The 18,347-nt window shown below is 26.5% G+C and overlaps 2 protein-coding genes across 6 annotated transcripts in view; one reads left to right on the plus strand and one right to left on the minus strand.

Annotated features, from left to right (window-relative positions):
• LOC136086603 (uncharacterized) overlaps positions 1 to 18,347 on the minus strand; it is a 115,279-nt gene that overhangs the window by 30,662 nt on the left and 66,270 nt on the right. The window lies entirely within an intron of this gene.
• Positions 9,793 to 17,026, plus strand: LOC136085966 (proline-, glutamic acid- and leucine-rich protein 1-like). Of its 4 annotated transcripts, XM_065808026.1 has the most exons (5): positions 9,793 to 10,654; positions 10,730 to 10,813; positions 10,889 to 12,133; positions 12,210 to 16,133; positions 16,206 to 17,026. In XM_065808026.1, the coding sequence occupies exons 1-3, from the start codon at positions 10,555 to 10,557 to the stop codon at positions 11,077 to 11,079; spliced, it is 375 nt and encodes a 124-aa protein (XP_065664098.1). In that variant the 5' UTR covers positions 9,793 to 10,554; the 3' UTR covers positions 11,080 to 12,133; positions 12,210 to 16,133; positions 16,206 to 17,026. The 4 variants fall into 4 exon arrangements, with proteins under 4 accessions (XP_065664098.1, XP_065664099.1, XP_065664096.1 ...); XM_065808027.1 differs by lacking the exons at positions 9,793 to 10,654; positions 10,730 to 10,813 and having other exon boundaries at positions 11,335 to 12,133; XM_065808024.1 differs by lacking the exons at positions 9,793 to 10,654; positions 10,730 to 10,813 and having other exon boundaries at positions 11,364 to 12,133.

Consider the following 18,347-nt stretch of genomic DNA (forward strand, 5'->3'; position numbering starts at 1 on the left):
TCCTTTTCTTTTTTTACAATAAATTCGTCTTCTTCAATTGCAGCATTGCAAGTGACAATCATGAAATTGAACATCTCTATTAAAAATTGACGTATATTGAGATATTTTTTGATGAGCTCGTTATTTTTATCTATAATTTCTGTTATTTTATCAAGTTGTCCCACTATACCATCTTGATGTTCGTCATTAGTTAAAAATTCTTTAACAATAACAAAATGAAAATAAAAAACAGGTGATAATTCTTCCAAAAACTCCCACCAATTTCCGTTCAGAATGATGTAGTTTGTAACATTTGGTAATCCATTTGATGCGATCTTCAGACCATTTTTCATTATTCATTTTTTAATTAATCTAAATCTAAAAAAAATAAAAAAAATTATACAGATAAATGTTTAAATTCATAATTTAAATCGTTATTACATTCAATATGTTTATAACTAAAAGTTAACAATTCTGAAAAAATTTTTTGCAATAGTTTGTAAACTCAATATATAATTATAAACACTACTATTCTTTTCCATTTTTATAGAATCCATAAATAATTTTTCTCTACTACCACAATCAAGCTTAATTTTAGAAAAAATATCCAAATAACAATCTAGTTTATTTAAACTCATAACTTGAATTGCTTGCATAAAAAAACTCTTCATATCATTAACATCTTTGAGCACATTACTAAATGAGTCTGTTTGATACATGTTAACATAAGCGAATATTCTTGATAAACGCCCATATTGTTTTTCATCATGTTGAAAAATACTATCCCAAGTAAAGCGTGTAGGCCAACAATCCATTTTTTATTAGTTTTTCTAAAAAAATAAAAAAATAAAAAAAGAAGAAATGACATAATTTTTACTAATCTAAAAAATAAAAAAATTTTACAAAAAAATATTTTACAAAAAAAAATTATTTTCCAGTGGAACCAAAACCACCCTTTCTTTCTACATCTTTAATCATTGACATTTTTACTTGTCCACAAAAACACCCATCAAATTCTATTACATTTTTTTCAGCTTTAAACATTTTTACAAATCCCATTTGAGCGATGGCATCTCCACGTTTAAACACAACATTTTCTTCAGAATGATTCATCAATAAGACTTTAATTTCGTCTTTATAATCGGCATCTATTATGCCTGGAGCATGAACACTACCACACCATGTTTAAAAGCAATACCTGATTTTGAATATATTTGTCCTACTAAATTTGAATCCATTTTATCTATATACACTCCAGTATTTACTAAAACACGTTGATGGGGTTGAAGTATAACATCCTTTGAGCTTCTCAAATCAAAACAAGCACTTTCTTTTGTTTCATAAAAAGACCATTCATGAATATCTGTAATTTCAAGTGATTTAAACTCTTTATTTTCCATTTTATCTATCTCGCTGTCTTGTCCAAAAAGATGATAACCTCAGATTGTTTTTCCACTCTTTTTATATAAAATAGTAGTCATAACAACATTATCTCTATCATTAAAAACAGAATTAAAAGTGTAAAGTACAAAGTTTAAAGTTCATCGTACCACACATTGAACTTTAGACTCTTGATTAAGGGATTAACATTTTTCTAAAAAACTTGTTTAGTACTTGTTTTTTTTTAATCTCTCTTTTCAACTGAAATAGTATAAAAAGAGTTCATTTCCATTTCAAAGTTCATTCACAACACAACAAACATCAAAAAATGACAGAGTTTGAAATTGTTTACTGCAATGATAACAACTATGTTAAATTTGCAGATCTAGCAGCTGCAACTTTGTGGCTCATTGAATTTAAAAAAAATGTGAAAGAAAAACAATATTCTACTGTTCCTCTTAAACCGTTGGCCCAATTTAACTTTAATAAAAAAGAATTGATTTACAAACAAAAAAATGAGGGTTGTGAAATCTTGTTACCATGGCGATATAGAGAAATGTGCGAACTCAACAAAACAAATTATTTGTTGAGATGCGAATTGAAATTGACTAAAGACGACAACACATTTAAAATGAACAAAGGCGAACTCACTTATAATGCGGTGTTTAAATTCAATCATAACAAAATGACCAAAAAAGTATTGGAAAGTTTGATGATGGCTATGGAAGAAGCTCAAAACAAAGCCTATAGGCAAGTAGCTTACCCTAAAACTCGCATATTAAAAACGATCGATTTTAGCAATTTTAGTATACGATTAGCCAAAGAAGAAGACGAAATTTATACTACAGAATATGCAAGACAGTTGGCTATAGAACCCTCTTTTCATAATTCGTTAATTAAAAATGGCGTTTCACGAAATTTAAATCAAAATTTAAAAAGAGCTTCTCTCGAGCTTGCTGAAATTGAAACAAAAAAAACCAAAGTCGAACCAGAAGTACCAGAAGTACCAGAAGTACCAGAAGAAGAAGAATAATTTTTTTTTAAAATAAAAATTTTTGTAATTTTTTTGAATTAAAAAACCTGTTTAATATATCAAAAAACTTGTTTTTTTAATCTCTCTCTTTTCCTATATAAAGGGTGAAAAAAACAAAACACTAGTTCATTTGTGAAAGAGAAAATGACTAGCAAACAACTCGACGAAAGTCTTATCAAAGCTGTTCAACTTTTTTATCCAGATAATGAATTACATCCTATGTTGTTTGAATTTCACCATTTAAATAACACGTATGAAGAATGGCAAGACATTATCTTTAAGTATTTAAAAAATTTTAACTTGGAATTAAACTTGGAAGAAGAAAAATTTAAGGATTTATATTATATTTTTATAGCTAAAGACTATGAAAATAGACTTGATTTGTTTGAAAAACCATCACGACGTTATATGAATTTTGTAGAACAAGCACCATCATGGAGAACAAACATGCTCGAGTGTCTCATCTCTGATAAACGATGATTTTTTAAATGTTATCAAAACAAGTGTAGAAAAACAACACGAAGAATTAAAAAAACAACTAGAAGACTTTCTTAAAGTATATAAACTTTATTACAAATCAAAAAACATGGAAAAACAAACTTCGTGGAAAAGCAAACTTAAACCCACTTTAAAGTATTATTTTTTGTTTCCTTATCTATCTAACAAATGGGAATATGATCAGTTGAAGAAAAATTGTAAACTGTTAAATTATGTTGTTCCAGCTTGCATGGACCCACTCCCTTGTTTTTCGTTTGACGATAAAGTTTTTCATAATGGTTATTATACCTTATACACACCCGTTCCTATTTATGAATATTTTATACAAAAAAAAGTACATCAAGAAGGAGATAAAGTGTACATTTACAAAGCCTTTGAACGTTGCAATTTTCACGAAAAAAGTTTAATAGAAATGTTTCCCACAGCTCAATGGTTTTTTTTCTTTAAGAGAAACTTTAACATTTCAAAGATTTTATACAGAAAAGAGGACGAAGTTTATAATTATGAAAACGACAAAATAGTATCGAAACAACCTATTCACACAAACAATCATTACACCAAATATTATGTGACTGCGGAAGAAGGATTATAAACAAGACAATTTTTTTTTATTTTTTATTTTTTTCCATATCAAAAAGTTGATATACAAGATTATTTATTTTAAATATATTTTCAAAACATTCACAAGTGTCTTTTTTTTAATATGTAAATACATTGAATGTTGTCTTTTATAAATTTAATAAAATTAAAATATTCATCGTCATAAACGTTGCCATTTATTGTAAATCCGTTTACATAATCTTCCAAATACAATGAAAACATGATGTTTCATATCGAGGGCAGTGATGACAAGCATTTGTTTTATCTTTGACATTTGAAAAATGTTCCAAGCATTTATCTTCGTTATTGACATACATAGGCAAAAGAGAGATTTTTGGAAAGAACCACTGATTTAAATCAAACGAGAGTATTTTAAGCTCATTTATCGCATTTAACACATCTTTTTCCATGCAACCACCTTTATAAAATACAAAGTTTCGTTCATATTTTGAAAATTTTTCTTTTAAATAATCGATCACAGATGCGCAAAATATTATTTCACTTGTGTATTTAAAACTAGGATAGTACTCTAACCCATGTATGTTGTTTTGACAGTAAAAAAATACTTTTTTATATTTTTCATCTAATTTGTGATAATTAACACACGGAATGACTTGCGTGTGAAAATATGTTTTATCACCGATGGATCGTAAACACAATTCTCTAACACAATTTTTTCCCCACTGATGTCGTTCAGTGTTGGTTATAAATTCCAAATCTAACAACCACAACTAGAAAAAAAAATGCTTTTTTATTAAAAAAAGAAGCGTATTCTTTTAATAAAACGAATAAAAAAGTATAAAAAAACAAATTTTTTTAAAAATATTTTTTTTTTACATTTTTAATTAAAAAAAAATGAATCGCGTTGATAGCATCATTAAAAAAATTCACAACAATTGCGCAGTGTGCGCGCTCGATGAAGTATCTAAAAGATATAAATATTACGAACACAAGTCTGGAAATTCTTCACCTTCTTCGGATTACGTAGAAGAAGAACATTTTACAGATAAAAATTCGTTTGAATTTTTACAAAATGTACTCAAATCTAAAAGGATAACATTAAATTCTTACAGTATTGAAAAATGTTTTAAAAACAGCGAATTTAATAATTTACTCGAAAATCCTCAACTTTGTTCTGTTCATCTCAACTACTTTGATGATTTGAAAGAAACCTATGGCGAACCTTATGTAATAGAACTCTATAAAACCAAGCTTACTCTTTTGCTGCTAGAAAGAAAAATCAAACCACCTATGATTCTAACAGAAGGCGATCAAACTGACGGTTTTGTGGATACGTTTACTTCAAAAGTAATACCTACCATTACTTCTTTGATAAAAAAACTAGATGATGCTTTAAAAAAGAAGTCTGTTAAAAGAAACATTGAAGGAATTATAAAGGAAGGAACCGCCGATAAAAAAACTTTATTTGTTAATATATTACACGCTGTTGTAACACTATTTATTGCGAGTTTTTTTAATTTAGAAAAAGAAGAATAAAAAAAAAATGGCTACTGATGATCTTTTGTCTCGTTTTTTAAAAATTCAGAATTTAAAAATTATTTTATAGGAATATATGCTTTTGACGAACTAAGTCAAACAAAAACACACATTCATATTATTCAACAAATGAAAAAAAATGGTTCCTTTATCATTTACAACAATGAAACTACAAAAGACGCAGGTCAACATTGGAGAGTGTTGATGAAAATAGACAAGGGTCATTTTTTTGATAGTTTAGGTGAAGAAAGTGTATTGCAACAAATTCCAATTCATTTAAGATTTAATAAATATTTGTTTGAAGCAGTAGAAGAAGTGAATAGCAATATACAAATCAACACGATTAACATTAACTACAACGAAATTGAAATTAATTCTTATATACGACAATCCAATCATTTTCCTACAGAATGGACAGCAGAAAATCGTGAATTTTATTGGTTTACCAAATTTATTTTAAAATATAGCGAAATTACTGGTAATCAAAATGTATTTTTTTCATACAATAAATTTCCTTTTCAATGGAATGATAGTAGTTTATGTGGTGCATTTGCCGCTTATTTTGTAGCTCTAGTCTTTCGCAGCGAAAATGTATTATATACAGATCAAATATATTTACCTTCGTTGTGCAGACTGTTAAACCATTATTTTTTTGAAGTAACAACGCTTCATGCCTCTTCACTAGTTCAAATAAATCTTTATTCATTTTTTCAGTTTATTAAACACGAACTCTTTCCACACCTTGATAACACTGCTAAACAACTGTTTGAAAAAGACATGCAGTTGCATTTTTATATGAAAAAACAGGAAAATCTGGAACGTGATCTTTTGTCTATGAAAACAAAACAAATTCCTTTACATTATGATATTTACGAAAAACAATTATTAGCTCAAAATGCTGCTAAAAGATTTTTAAAAGATGCAGGATTCTTAAGAACAAATTATGAAGGTACGTGGGGTAAGTTATCCCTATTGGATATTCAAGCCATTCCAGCTGTGATGAACGAGGAAAACATTTATTACATGATGCAAAATCAAATGGATAGAATTTACGCAAACAATTATACGCGATTAAAGACTGCCAATCAATTTTTAGATGTACCTATTGATGATGTCATGACTAAAAAAGAAATAAAAAGGCAGATTGCTCTGAATTTAATATAAACAGAATGAAGAGAACAGCACACACGCTATTAGAAGAAATCGTAGAAGAAAAATGCACCACGTGCAACGGATATGGTGAACTGTTTTTCGTTGTTTTAAAAGAAAAAAAAAATCAACATTTGTTAAAAAACTGCACTATCCACGTTGTAAATCAAGAAGTATGGATTTTTAATACTGTTACCAAAAGATCTGCAAAAATACATCTTTATAAAATAAATTGTTTAACTTGCAAAGGAAAAAAAACTATTCTAATAAAACGATATAAAAAGAAACGAGAACAAGAAAAAAGAAACAATTTGTTATATGTACATATTTATTCATTTAATGAATTAATATAATATTTTACAACTTTTTTTTTAATATACTTCAAACACTTTATCCGGAGGCATATAAGGGTTGGCAGGTTTTGTAACAACAGGAACAGGAGGCGTTTTTGTTTTTTTGCCTTTCCACGCTTTTTTTATACTGTATAACAGCGAACCCACTTGCAATGCGTTAGTTACATTTTTAGGCGTGATAAAATCGGCTAATCCTCTTCCTCTTCTGCGTATTCTCTTTCTATGACTTTTACGTCTTTTTGATCTCAAATATCTTTTTCGCTTAAAAGCCATTTTTGTTGACAATGCTCAACATAAACTAAAAAATGTTTCAAAGGAAGTTTAAAAGTTTCAAAAGGAACTTCTTCATATATAAACTCAATAATAAATTCATCGTTGAAACGTGTTACTTTAATAATTATTCCCCGTTGGTAATGATGCGTCAATGAAAAATCACCCTTTGCTTTACTATTTGTTTTAAACAGTGAAATATAAAAATCTTGTAATTTTGCAAACGTTAATTTTGCAAACCTCTCTAAATAATCATTCATTTTTTTATGTCTGCTTCTTCGAGTTAATTTTGCAAAGCTCTCTAAATAATCATTCATTCTTTTATGTCTGCTTCTTCGAGTTGCCAAACATTAAATGTCTCTTTAATAACATCAACAAAGTCTTCATAATTCATTTCAAATGTGGAACAAATGTGGTTGATTTCACCATAAAAAAATTCAATATGGGCTTTATTATTATCACGAGTTACTTTGATTTGTTTACTTGCATCCAAACGAAATACTAATTTAAAATCGCCTTTAACATGTTTTAAAATATCGCTAGCTTCAAACTTGGAAGCTTCTACATTCATAACTGTGTTATAAAATTCGTTTAAACAAGTTTAAACTCCATTTTTTTTTTTGTTTATTTTCAAATGAATATTTTTTCTTCAAATGAATTTTTTTTATTTCAAAACAAACAAATTTATAGTACTTTTTTTAAAAAAAAACAGAAAATACACTATCAAATATTTTTTTTATCAATATATTTTTGGTATTTTATTACCAATATAAAAAACACCGTCATATACATGTGATATGCTATATATTTTATTTATAATATCAAAATCTAATATAAATCCACCAAAAAAAGTAGATGTTTTTGTGTGTCCATTTTCTTTATCTCCGCTGATAATTTCAACAACACCGTTTTCATATTCGTACGTAAGAATATAATCGCCATAAGCACTTGTGTCTGTACGTAAATTTTTGAGCTTTTGACTCTGTTTTTCATTATCTTTCAATAACCAAAGACACTCTTTAATATTTTCTTCAACATAATCTCGAAATTTTTGCACAAAACATTTGTCACAATATTTTTTAATGTGACTTTTTCTTTTGGCGTGTTTACACACTATTGAATTCATTTTCTTTTGTAAATGAACGTTTTTACAGAATTGAGCTATTTTATACATGTTTTTTAATCCGATTAAACTATAGTTTTAAACAAATCACCAATTAAAGGAATACCTCCTAATAGGTTGCCAAGAAAACCTTTACCACGCTTTCTATAACTACGTTTTCGTCCTTTACCAATTAAAGAATGATAAGGTCTAGGATTAGGTTTCGATTTTCGATGAACAAAAATATATCTTTTAGCATTTCTATGCCCTCTATGTCTTCTATGTCTCATTTTTTAATAAATATTTCTGTGTTTATCGCGATCTACTTTTGTTAAAACAAAACGATATATCGGTTTTCCTACTCGATTCATTTCGCGATTTTGTTTATTATTTATATACTTGCTTTTTGTTTTTCGATAACACATCAGTGCTTTTCTACAATATTGACGCTTTATTTTTTTTAAATTTTTCTTAACTCTTCTACGTCTTAGAGTTCTTAGTTCTGTATTATTGGGATCAGTTAACTCGTTTTCATCAAAAGAGGTCCTATCAAAAAATTCAAAAAAAGCATCCCTATGAAAAGGCCATTTTCCATCTACTGTATATTTGGGTAATTTAGATGTATATTTAGGTCTCAAATTGCTTTTATAAGAAGGTGTTGAAAATAAATTCCGTCTTACAATCATACGGGAAAAATCAATATCATCTGCAGCCATTTTTGTCTTTTTTTTTAACTTTAACTTTTTTGACTTTAACTTTTTTTTGACTTTAACTTTTTTTCGACTTGTATTTTTTTATATCTTTTTTTTTTTACAATATAAAAAACATAGTGTCACCCTAACACAACCTTATTATTCTGTCTTTACTTTATCTTAGTAGGCCTACTTACTTGTGTTTTTTTTCTTACAGTCTTTATTTTTTATTATACGGCCGTATTTTTTCTTACTTACTTACTTAACCTTACTTAGTCCTTACTTAACTTACTTAGTCCTGACTTAGTCCTTAGCCTGCTTACTCACACACTCGTTCTCACATCACTAATTCTTTCGAGTTAGTGTTTTCACTCGACACACTCACTAATTCTTTCGAGTTAGTGTTTTCACATTGAACTTTCTATACTTTCTAGACGCACTCACTAATTCTTTCGAGTTAGTGTTTTCACATTGAACTTTCTATACTTTCTAGACGCACTCACTAATTCTTTCGAGTTAGTGTTTTCACATTGAACTTTCTATACTTTCTAGACGCACTCACTAATTCTTTCGAGTTAGTGTTTTCACATTGAACTTTCTATACTTTCTAGACGCACTCACTAATTCTTTCGAGTTAGTGTTTTTACATTAAACTTTCTATACTTTCTACTACCCTCAACGAGAATCGAACCCACGACGGTCTAATGGCATGGCGTTTGAAACATAGTGAGGCGAGCGAATGCACTATGCTACGTCGACGTATTGGTTCATAAAGTTTTGAATTTATTTAACATGTTGTTTTAACACTTATCACAGAGTTTTTTTCTTCGCAGTGTTTTTAAAAAGTTGTTTACTCCGTATTTTAATCTTTTTAATCTTGTTCATAAAAGCGTTATTATAACTTTCTAAATTTAACTAACATGACACAGCATTTTCTTTTCATTGAATAAAGTTGCATCACTTTAGCTTTTATTCCACGCTAATCTGTAGAGATTAAATTTTATACATAAAAAGCGTGTTTTTTTTGTTAACAAAATCAAAAATGACAAAAACATTAACAAAACGTTCGATTAAAAAAACAAAATATTTTTTTAACGATGAAGTCGTCGGAAAAGAAATAAATTTTAAAGAAAACGAACTATCTTTAGAAGAAGAACCAGAAATCATAAGCGATGACGATTCGGTTATAATAATAGAAGATGAAGACGCAATATTGGATTTTAATATTTTTATAACGACCCAGACAAAATAGACTTTGTCGTAAAAAATCAAACTGTTGAACCTCCAAAAGAAAAAGAAACCTCCTCTGAAAAAGAAATAGACGAAGCTCCATTAGAATTTGCAGAAGCACCGGTCAACAAAATAAAAGTTTGTTTTTTAATATTTTTTACACTTTTTCATTATTTCTTTTCTTTACACATAAGATTTTTTTATATATTTTTTTAGAAAAAAAGCAAGTCATATAAACGACGCAATGCTATAAGAAAACTAAATTATTTAATAAAAAGAAATGTTTACAATTTGTAAATATATTATTTTTGTCTATTTTTTCGTCGTATATTTGCTTCTTTTAATTGATGTTTAATATCGACATAGGATTCAGCAGTATGAACCCAACGTTTTATTCTTTTGCCAACTCTTCCAAGTTTACGATTTGTTTTATTATCTTTATATCTGTTATTTGTTCTTCGTAAACACGATAATATTCTTTTACAATTGCTCGGTAAATACTGATTTTCAGTCTGTGTCGATGTTGAACTTTGTTTTCTACTTGTTTGTGTTTGAACTGCTTTTTTTGTTCTAGGAACTGTTGTTTTTGTACGTGCCATATTGACAGTGTTTAATGATCTAGGAGTATACCTTATTTTAGGCATTTTATAAAAAAAATGATATTTATAACTATTTATAATTATTACAATAAAATAAAGAGTATTTATTTCTAAATAAACCTATTTTTTTTAGTTTTAATAATGAGATATATAACAATAAACAATATAAAATATGAAGTGTTTAGCGATACTATCAACGATCAATTTTTCATTATTCAAAATGAAAAAAAAAAAACCCATCAGTCTAGTATTTCCATACGACGCAAAAAGAGGTAATTGTTTTTTATGGTTTTTTTTCATTTTTATAAGAAAAATTATTATTTTTTAAAATACTATTTTTTTTCTAGAAAAAGAAATGCAAAAACTTAGAGACTTTAAAAACTTTGTCAGACAAAATTTTGTAGATGAAACAAGATTTTCTCGCACTCGTCGTAAGTTTTTTTTAACTTTACTATTTTTTCTTATTAAAAAAATTCATTTTTTAAAAAAATATTTTCTTTTTTTAGATAATCCCTATCCACGTTCACCACCATCACCATCACTACTATCGCCACTATCACCACTATCACCACGTTCGCCACCACAAACACCACCAGAACCCAATAGGGAAGTAGGTCCTTCTCACTGGGACTACTCTCCTCGTAAGTTAAACTTGAACCTTTTTTTTATTTTATTAAAAAGTATAAATATTTTTTAATATCCCCTTTGTCTGTTTTTTTTTAGAGAGTCCAGATCCTGAAAATACAGAAAGCGAAATTTTATGAGCTTTTGTATATATTTTTTTATAGAAAAAAATTTTTTTTTAGTTGTTATTACTATTTTGTTATTACTATTATATATATATATACATTACTATTTTTTTTGTTATTACTATTTTAATATTTGTCGTTTTTGTTAAATTTAAAATTAAAAAAGTATTAATTTTTTCTTTATATTTTTTTTGCTTATTTGAATTTTTACATTTTTTATTACAATATTTTTTAATACAATAGAATTTTACATCATTTTTTAATACAATAGAAAAAAAATGTACAAACAAATAATAAATACAATTTCAAAACAATTAAATCACCATTGGAAACAATTAGCGATTGATCTACACTTTAAAAGACACATTATTAAAAAAATTGACGTGAATTATATAAAAAACTTTGACAAAATTAAAAAAATTTTAATTCTTTATTTAACGCAACACAAAGATAAAAAAAGAGCTTTAAATCATTTATATTATGTAATAACAAGATGGGAAATTGAAACCGACAAGCAAGAACTTTTATTTAATTTATTACAATGTAAATTAGTTTTATTTAATATTTAATGTTTTTATATTTTTTAGCATAAAATAATGAATTTTACACGATTAAAACTAAAAATAGCACAACATTTACAAACACATTGGCAAACGTTAGCCGAATATCTGGACTACAAAAACCGTGATATCGTATGCATACAAACTGATTATCGTGATACTAACGAAAGAATGATGAGACTTTTAAATTTAATTTATCAAAGAAAAGGAACCGAATTCGAAGCAGCTCGTGCTTTATATGATGCGTTATGGACATGGTCAGTTGACATGACAACAAAACAAAATAATTTAGAACTATTAAAAAATATAGAAGAAACTATGAAAATAATTGAAAACTATATATTACAATAATTTTTTTATAATTTTTTTGTAATTTTTTTATTTTTTTTAGCAAACTAATATATTTAAAAAAAATGAAACAATACGTCAAAAAATGTGGATGGTAAGTTTTGTCATTTGTTTTTTCTTTGTTTTTTTTTTATAATTTTTTTATATTTTTTTCTTTTTTTTCTTTTTAGTTATGTAGATTATATTAACAAAGAGAGTCTTTGCTATCACGAGTTGTTATTGACAAAAGAAGAAGAACAAGATTTGGAAGAACTTATGGAAATGGAAGAATTAACAGAGGAAGATTATGAAAAATATTTAGTTCAATTAGTACAAGAAATGGAAGAAGAAGAATCAGATGATATTGAAGAACTTAAATTACAAATGTTGGAAGAAGAAATGGAAAAAGAAGTGGAAGAAATAGAAAAAGAAATGCATGAAATCTTAGATGAAATGGATTGGGAACAATACGTTATAGACGTTATGAATAAAATGGACAACTTACCAGAGCTTTATTTATAATTTTTTATTTATAAATATATCTTTTTTTTAGTCAAATAAAATAACAAGCATCACTTTTTAAATAATAAACTCGACAACAAGAACACCATGGTTTGAAATTGCTTTTTATCATAAACTTTTTATCGTATTGCAGCATAAGACGAACTGTTGTAATAAAATGAGATCACTTTATTTTGTAATTTTTTTTCATCGTATTGCATCATAAGACGAACTGTTGTAATAAAATGAGATCACTTTATTTTGTAATTTTTTTTCTTTTTTTTTAGACAACTAAAAAAATGAATAATAATGATGATTATGAAGATATGTTTCCTGGGTTTGGTGATTATTTAAACGAAGAAGAAAAAGAAATAGAAAATATAACTTTTAACAATATATTTGAAGAAGAAGAAGAATTTATTGAAAAGAACCTTATTTATATTTTTATTCTTTTATATGTTTTATTGAGCAATTTTGTTTATTTATTAATTCTTTTATGTTAAAAAAGACATGTATATTTTTTTATATTTTTTTATATAAATAAATGTTTTTTTTTCAGCAACTAATAAAAAAAATGTCAGCCAACATATATCCTTGCTGTTTTTGCGACAAAGAATTTAGTGCAAAAGAACTTTTACAGCATCAAGCAGATTGTTCTACAGAACAATACTCCCACGAATGTTTCACCTGTAAAAAAAAGGTACAAGATTTGTTAAACCACGAATGTGATTACGAATTTCTAGATATACAAAAAATATGTTTTTTTTGTAATACCAAAATCGATGATCAAGATTATTATGAGCACTCTGTCATCTGCTTTCAATATTATAAAGAGCAACAAAATCGTTATTTGAACCAAGTCGTTCAAGACGAAAAGAAAAATTTAAATTATTTGAATCTTTCTATGAATCAAATCATGATTAAAATGAAGAGTCTTCAAGAAAAAGAAATTAAAAATCTAAAAGAAGAAAACGACAAACTTCAACAAACTCTAGCAAAAACGAACCAAGAAATGGCAGAATTAAAAAGTCTCTGTTATGACAACATGTTGGTTTTAGCAAATCAACAAGATACAGAACATCTCAAACAAGAAATAACAAAACTTTATCATATTGCAGAAGAAAATAGCACAGAATTCTTAGCTTTAAAAAATTCCATTCAACAACCTAAAGAAGTCAAGGTAATTCAACACGTTTTTAAAGACACGCAATTGATCAAACTCGATCAAATGAATCTCAGACTGTTATCAGATGAAACATTTTATTCAGAACCCATTTACACATCAGAAGGATACCGTTATCGAATAAAAGTGTATACACGAAGTACCGTCATCAACAATCTAGCCATTTACTTTCAATTGTTAAGAGGTGACTTGGACGATGGTTTACAATGGCCTTTTACCAAAAATGTTAATATCACCTTGAGAAATAAAGAACAATTTTTTACTCGTACTACTACCAACAATAATTATCTTCAACTTTTAGACGACAGTTCATTTGATAAACCTACCACTGAATATAATGTGGCTGTTGGTTATAAGAATTTTATTTCACACGAAGAACTAAAACCATTTATTATTAACAATAATTTATTTATTACGATTAGTATACAATAACATATTTTATGTAAAAAAATGTATTTATCCTATTTTTTAAAATGTTTTTTTTTGTACTTTATCTAACATTATTAACCCTTATTTTTTTTTAGATTAACTAATAAAAAAAAATGAATACCATTGATATATTCAGAGAAATTAGTTTGGAACTAACAACCAACAACGTGCAATCTATCAAATTCTTACTCAGAATACCATTAGGAATCAAACAAACTTTAAAAAATGGTTTGGATATGATAGAATACTTTAAAGATCATACTATTCAAAGTGAACATGGTCATCTTTACGAATCATTAGAAAGTAAATTGGAATATCTACTTGTATTATGTAAAACAATTCATCGAAATGATATTTTCAACAAATACAAAAATAAAATACCACGTCTTCCTAGTTACGAAGAATGCGTTGTTAATAATCCACCTGTATATGCATATCCAAGTGCAGTTGTAGAAGCAAAACAACAAGAACTATTTCATTTATATAATCCAAAACCAGCTAAAGCACCTGAATGTGCACAAGAATTCATTTAACTCTTTTTTTTTTAGGAAAAAAAATTTTTTACTTGTATAACTTTTTTTACTTGTATTAACTTTTTTTACTTGTATAACTTTTTTTACTTGTATTAACTCCATTTGTAAACTTTTTTTTTTTTTTTAGACAACTAATTAAAAATAATGGGAAGCAACTGGGGAAATATTAGAAGAATACTTGATAAAGAAGAAATTACACTTCGTCACTTTTTACAAAGACTTCATCAACAAATGGCACGAGAAAAAAAGTTTATAGAAATAGACAAAGAAACAAGAAAAGCTAGTCATTATTTAGAATTCAACATTCTTTCTTATATTAAAAACTTTGAAAAACAAACAGTCATCTGGTTTAGTCCAGAAGAACGTCATTTTTCTTATTATCAATTTATTTTCGACAGTTTTAGTTTGAATCACTTTAACAGATTTACCCGTGAAATTCAATCACAACTTAGCTTGAAAGATTTGTGCAAAAGAACTTTGGCTTATCGACGAATTTATTTAGAATTTCAAGAGTTGCAAAAGAAAATTATTTCTTTATTTGATAAAACCAAACTACCACATAGCAAATGGAAAGATAAAGATAATATTCGTTTGTTATTTTACAGCTTTCATTCCATTGTTGATTTTGAATTTGATTCCTATTTTAATATTTTTAATAATCGTTTATTATTTTTTAATCTTCAAAGAGAATATCTTTACAAATTATTTCATATACTTTTCACAGAAATATCTTATTTTGCTGATCCAAATAAACAACTGGAAATACATTTAATACGAAAATTATATCGTTTAATCATGGAATATATAAATTGGTCACAACAACAATATTTTTATACTATTGAACCTTGTTTTATTCATTTTCAAATTGTAAAACACTATTTTTAATTTTTTTTAATTTTTTTTTTAGTTAACTAATAAAAAAAATGCAAAGAAGTAAGCACTTTTATGAATACGACATTATCCACATTGTGAATTGGTTTACATCCGAAACAAAAAATAACATGGATGTAGACTTGAAAACGTTAAAAGATTTGTGTAAAAGAAAATTGGCATATAGAAGAATTAAAATCGAATTTGAATTATTAAAAGAACAGCTTGGAAATTTATATATTTATGATGATGAAAACAAATCTTTTTATATTTGTGACTTTTCTTATGATTACGACATTAGTTGTTTATTAAATCATAATTCATTTTATTGGGTACAAAGAAAAATTATATATCCTTTATACGAAATGTTTAGATCGCACTATAATAATCGTTATATTAAAAATGAACAACTTGATTTTTTTTATAATTGTATTAGAAAATACATTCAATGGGCAATAGATCAATATTATTATATTCGTGAAAATAATTTTGTACATTATAATGATATCATTTTATATTTATAGACAAACTAATAAAAAAAATGAAATACGGTTACAGCAAAAGAAAGCCAAACAAAAAAGTGAAAAAACAAATGAAAGGTATATTTTTTTTCTGTATTTATTTTTATCATTAAAATTTTTTATTAATTCTATTTTTTTGTTTTTTTACAGCCATGTATGCCTACTATTTTACAATAAATAAACATTCGTTAAACCACTCAGATACAATTAACCGAAGATACTTTTGTATTAAACAATGTGGCGTATGTCAAGCGTGCTACTTGAAAAAAAATGATTAACTTTTTTATACAGAAATATATATTTTATTGCATATTTGTGTCTTTTTTTTTTATTGTATATTAATGTCTTTTTTTTATTCTTTATTTTTTTACTTTTTTATAACAATTTCTATTTTTTTCTAACATTCTTTTTCTTTAGATATAAATAAAAAAAATGAATTCAAATGAAAACTGGGAAGATGATCTCACTGATTCCACATTCGAGCTACCACCACCAAATATAAAATTTAAAAAAATGAATGCGAAATTAAAAGGATTAGCCTTCGAGAAATGCTTGGAAGACGAGCTAGAAAAAATAAACATTAATAAGAAAAAAACTTCTATAAACGAATATATAAAAGCGAACTTTTCTATTCACAAATCATAAACTTTTTTTAATTGAAATTTTTTATTGTACTTTTTTTATTAACATTTTTTTTTGTACAACTATTTTTATAAATAAAAATTTTTTTTTAGCTAACTAATACAATGTGTGGAAATCGCAATTGTACTGTCAAAAACACAATCCAATTAACTGGTGAAGAACTGATATTTGTCTTGATGTCTGCAGAAAAATATCAAAAATCATTTTTTGAAGAACTCGACATTTATAATCATTATGTCACCATCGGAAAACAATATTATCCAAACATGACATTTGAAAACTTTGTCAAAGAAAAATATCCTATTTTCAGAGAAAAAAATAAATCAATATTGTAACATTTTTTAACTGTAACAGTTTTTATAAAATAAAAAATTTTTTTGACACCTGATCTTTTTTTTGCGCGCATGCGCCACCTTTTTTTTTTTTTGAGACCGGGAAATTTTCATCACTTTCATTCGGTTTATTTCAACTTTTTTTTACACGGGCCGCGGTTTTAACGTTTTATTTTTTACACGGTCGGTGACACTGAATCTGAGTCTGACTCTTACAAGAATTGTAACTTACGTTATCATCATATATATATATATATATATATATATATGTATATATATATATATATATATATATATATATATATATATATATATATATATGTATATATATATATATATATATATATATATATATATATATATATATATATATATATATATATATATATATATATATATATATATATATATATATATATATATATATATTATATATAGGGAAGTGGGGTCATAACAGGTTTAGATTAATGAAATATGAAAATAAAAACGACCTGTGTTTTTTTATTAGTGTATTTCAACAAACAACGACAACAAAAAAAAGTTTTTAATTTTAGCAATTTAGAAAAAAATGTAATAGTTTTTGAAAATGTTATTAAACAAAAATCACAAAAATTGCTGGGGGTATACTTTTCGTGGTACAATTTCTGCACGTGTATCATTTTTTGTTTCTACATTCTTGTCAACTGTTTGAGCATTTTTCCTTTTTTTAGTTTTTATAACCATCTTTTTTGCCAGTTCCGCTTTATATGGTGAACTGGTGAGTATAGCTGTTTTGCTCTTTTGGCATAGTTTGCGAGTTTGCTGAGTTTTCTCATTCGAAATACTTACAATTTCTGCAGGTGAAGCAATTGTGAAAGAAGCCATAGTTGTTGAAGACGAAGTTTCTGATTCAGAGCAAGATGTCAGGGATAATTCTTGCAGTGAAATAGTTTGTGTTTGAGACTTGGTTGTTAGATTTGGTATTGCTGAATCCATCTCAGGAAATGTTGGTTGTTTCTAAAGACTCAAACATCCAATCATCAAAAACTTCAGTATTAAGTGGACTTATTCCAGTCTTTCTAAAACAATTTACAGCTGTCAACATGTTTGCAGATTTCCAAATAGTTCTGGAATCTGATATTTGGTCACAACTCTTGGATAATGTGTAAGCAGCCAAATACAAGCTTCATTCGAATAGTTGCTACTAAATGGTGCCATGAAGGAGAGACATCTAGTGGCTGCAGATTGTGTGAACAATGTGGTGGAAAACAAATAACAGTAACACAATTTTTATGTGCTTTCATTATGAACTCCATATTTTTTGTATGTGTTGCATAAA

The sequence above is a fragment of the Hydra vulgaris genome, chromosome 10 (genome assembly GCF_038396675.1).
Source record: "Hydra vulgaris chromosome 10, alternate assembly HydraT2T_AEP".
NCBI lineage: Eukaryota > Metazoa > Cnidaria > Hydrozoa > Anthoathecata > Hydridae > Hydra > Hydra vulgaris.